At 42.2% G+C, this 3,056-nt stretch overlaps 1 protein-coding gene across 1 annotated transcript in view; it reads right to left on the bottom strand.

Moving 5' to 3' along the window:
- Positions 1 to 232: 232 nt before the first annotated feature.
- Positions 233 to 3,056, bottom strand: part of LOC118418633 — a 6,320-nt gene continuing 3,496 nt past the window's right edge. The window contains exons 2-6 of the mRNA XM_035824643.1: positions 2,118 to 2,308; positions 1,552 to 1,693; positions 1,231 to 1,352; positions 780 to 946; positions 233 to 419 (exon numbers count right to left, since the gene is read on the bottom strand). Of these exons, the coding sequence (XP_035680536.1) occupies positions 248 to 419; positions 780 to 946; positions 1,231 to 1,352; positions 1,552 to 1,693; positions 2,118 to 2,308 (794 nt within the window). The 3' untranslated portion in view covers positions 233 to 247. The remainder of the gene's footprint in view (positions 420 to 779; positions 947 to 1,230; positions 1,353 to 1,551; positions 1,694 to 2,117; positions 2,309 to 3,056) is intronic.

Below are 3,056 nucleotides of genomic sequence, written 5' to 3'. Positions count from 1 at the left end.
TTATGAAGAAGTTTTTATTGAGGTGGTGTTCTGCGCGACGGAGGATTCTTGATACAGCCGGGAGCATGTATTTTTTATCAAAGTTGCTTACTATGATCAACATCTTGTCGAGTTTTGCTGATTCTGGCGTAAACGCTGGTGCTATGAACTCAGACTTCCTAGCAAAATGGATGAGCCGTCCCGAAATATCAAATAAAGAACGACAAACATTAGAACAAGTAAATCAAGGTGCTGAAATTCTACTGCTTTAATCAAGGTGCAACGAAGTACCGTTGTAAGATGGTTCGTTGATGACGCTGTGTAGGGAGTTGTTGTTGTTGAGTGGCTCGTACACCAGGGAGTTAGATCGGTAGGCAGCCATCAGGTAACTGTCGGAATCCATGATGGTCTTGAAGGCCATCTCTATTTGGGCTTTGGTCCTGGTGTACATATCAACAAATTTCAAGTCAAATGTATCATAAAGAAGAACATGTCTTCAATGTATAAATCTATCCATTGTCATTGACGAAAGACTCCAGATGACTGTCTGACCGTTTCCAATATCATATCCAGTTAATTTTTATGACTGCTTTTTGGCGTATCTTGTTACCTGGATGTCTAACCTTAATCGACGTATAAAGTTTCTAACTTTAAATTTGGTACGTTTGAATCCAATGAAGAACTGAGTATGATACTGGTTTACACATTAGTTTTGTCGAGAGTCTAGAGGGAATGGACAATAAATAATCACCAGGTGTATAAAAACAAACATCGTTGAAACGTCAGGGTAGCGGACATACCAGTCAGGATCGCCGTTTGCGTCGTAATGTGCCTTGACAATGGCGTACTCAAATACCGGCTGAATCTGTCTTGTGGAGCTGATGAGAAACTTAGATATAGCGACCCTCAGCAGGCGCCAGTACAACACAGCGTGGCTCTGCACGTAGGACGACCCGTACGGTCCAACCTGTTGCATAGATGCAGCAGAATGCCGCGTTTGTAAATAACATAATACAGCACCAATCTCTTTGGACACTGAAAGACTGATATCTGCAGTACGTAAATAGATCGCCAGGTAAATCGCTATACTAGTTAACTGAAAACTAGAGTTTACGATATCAGTATTCTGTCACTTGTCATTTTACTTTTTTTGTGGCGTAACTTGTACACAACACGACACTGCCTTTCATTTTTGATACATATACAAGCAAGCATGATCCCGCTGCCTAGAATAAGCAAAATCCAAGGTACCTTCGGCCTGACGTTTGTCATGTAGAGTGTGGTGTTGTACTCGAACTGCTCCGTGTAGTTGTGCCTCTCCCAAATAGAAGTGTTGTCCTGATTCTTGCAGGTGAAAAAGGTCGCCATTGGACCTGTGAAAAAAATATAAGAAAGTTTTGATATTCTAACTCTTCGTGGCTCTTTCAATCGTGTATACATAAAATTAAACAATTTTTTTGACAAGTGGGTATAGCACAAGTCAGACCAAGACAACATCGCGAAAACTTCCCTTACTATTTCTATTGTACTAAGGTTAGAGATATATTTATTAGTTTCTTGCTAATATCTCACCAGAAAAGACAACGTTATCCAGCCGAATGGGTTGCCCAGCCGCTACCTCACCACGTGTGTAGTTGTTGAAGAATTTCTTGTTTCCGGTTGTGTTCATGAACTCCGGAAACCAGGAGTCATCGTAGAAACCAGCATGTGTACGCTAGAACGACACAGAATGAGTAAAACCAAGAAGAAACAGCCCTATATTCTTACTTATCTGCTGACATAAAAATGAAGTATCAAAAAGGTTACATCGACGACTGTTACTAGACATCCAGGTAATAAGATACGCCAAAATAGTAATTACTCATTGACAAGCATATCTATTGGTTGAGCCCATCACACGTCACGGTTCAAAAGCGCAACTTAGCAATCCGTGTAAACATTGCAGGATATACATTGTCCGATATCTCCCGCAATGATTTTGATCACAAGGTATCGGTTTTGAACCATGCTGGGTCACCAAAGACCTCTATCGAGTCGTCACGGCTACATTATCCTGGGTCAGTAAACTTGTGCATTTTCCCACAACTTAGGGAAATAAAGTAGAAGTAAAAGTTTCATAAGACTGGGTATATCATTACGTTAGCCGAGCTGGTGCGAAAAACACTAGAACATTCCCCAGTGCGCTCTGCCAGCAGCGTGGCAGTCCCTGTCGTCACGTTGGTCACCACAGGACGCCCCGTGTCGTTAGTCTCGAACGGCTGGAAGTCCAGAACCCAGACCTCGTCCTCGCCAACGGTGTTCTCAAGCTCAACCCCCAACACGGCGTCTTCTACAGGGGGATTGATTTGAAATTATTATGACACATTTTAGTGGATAGTACAGTACAGTTTGAATATTTTGTACTCTGCGCACGTGCTCCTTTGTATCATGCACAGGTGAAATTTCTTGCAGGTCATAAGGGGTTAACGACCTACCGGTCATTCATGTTATTACTACCAACATTAACACCTGAGTATTTGGATCTTACGTAAATCCAAACCCTTATCCCACAACTCAAGGATTGCCAAGTTAACCCTTCCCCAACTTCAAGTCGTGTGGCAAGAACACTGAGATATTGATGTACAAGATGCAATAAAGCGCAATACAGTAACAGATTGGGTTAGTTATTCTCGGCTTTCACCTGACGTCACGGGTTTTCCAAATATGGGCATCCGCCATCTTTGTGCTCCGTTTCTGCGAACGCGTTCCATCATCAAGCAAAGACAATGGAGCCAGAAGTTCAGTTTTATTGGTAAGTTTTGCTTCTTCTTGATGAAATACAGCTATATTTGGTGCTTGTATTGAACGGAGAATATTGCTATGGTGTTTGAGAGTCAATATTTGTTAGTTGACTTGCATATTTGGCGAGTTTCGAACGGATAAATGGGCGGATAGCCGGGCGGGGGCGGGGTTTGTTTACGTTTCGGTTTCGTCACGGCTTGGGTTACACTTTCAGTTCCGGTATTTATAATACAGGTATTTACTCATGTCAAGGAGGCTTATTAGAATCTCCTTGATCCTGTCGGTTGGAAGTCCAT

Source organism: Branchiostoma floridae, chromosome 6 (assembly GCF_000003815.2).
Source record: "Branchiostoma floridae strain S238N-H82 chromosome 6, Bfl_VNyyK, whole genome shotgun sequence".
Lineage (NCBI taxonomy): Eukaryota > Metazoa > Chordata > Leptocardii > Amphioxiformes > Branchiostomatidae > Branchiostoma > Branchiostoma floridae.
Note: the sequence above shows the minus strand (reverse complement) of the source record. Positions and strands in the feature narration are given on the sequence as shown.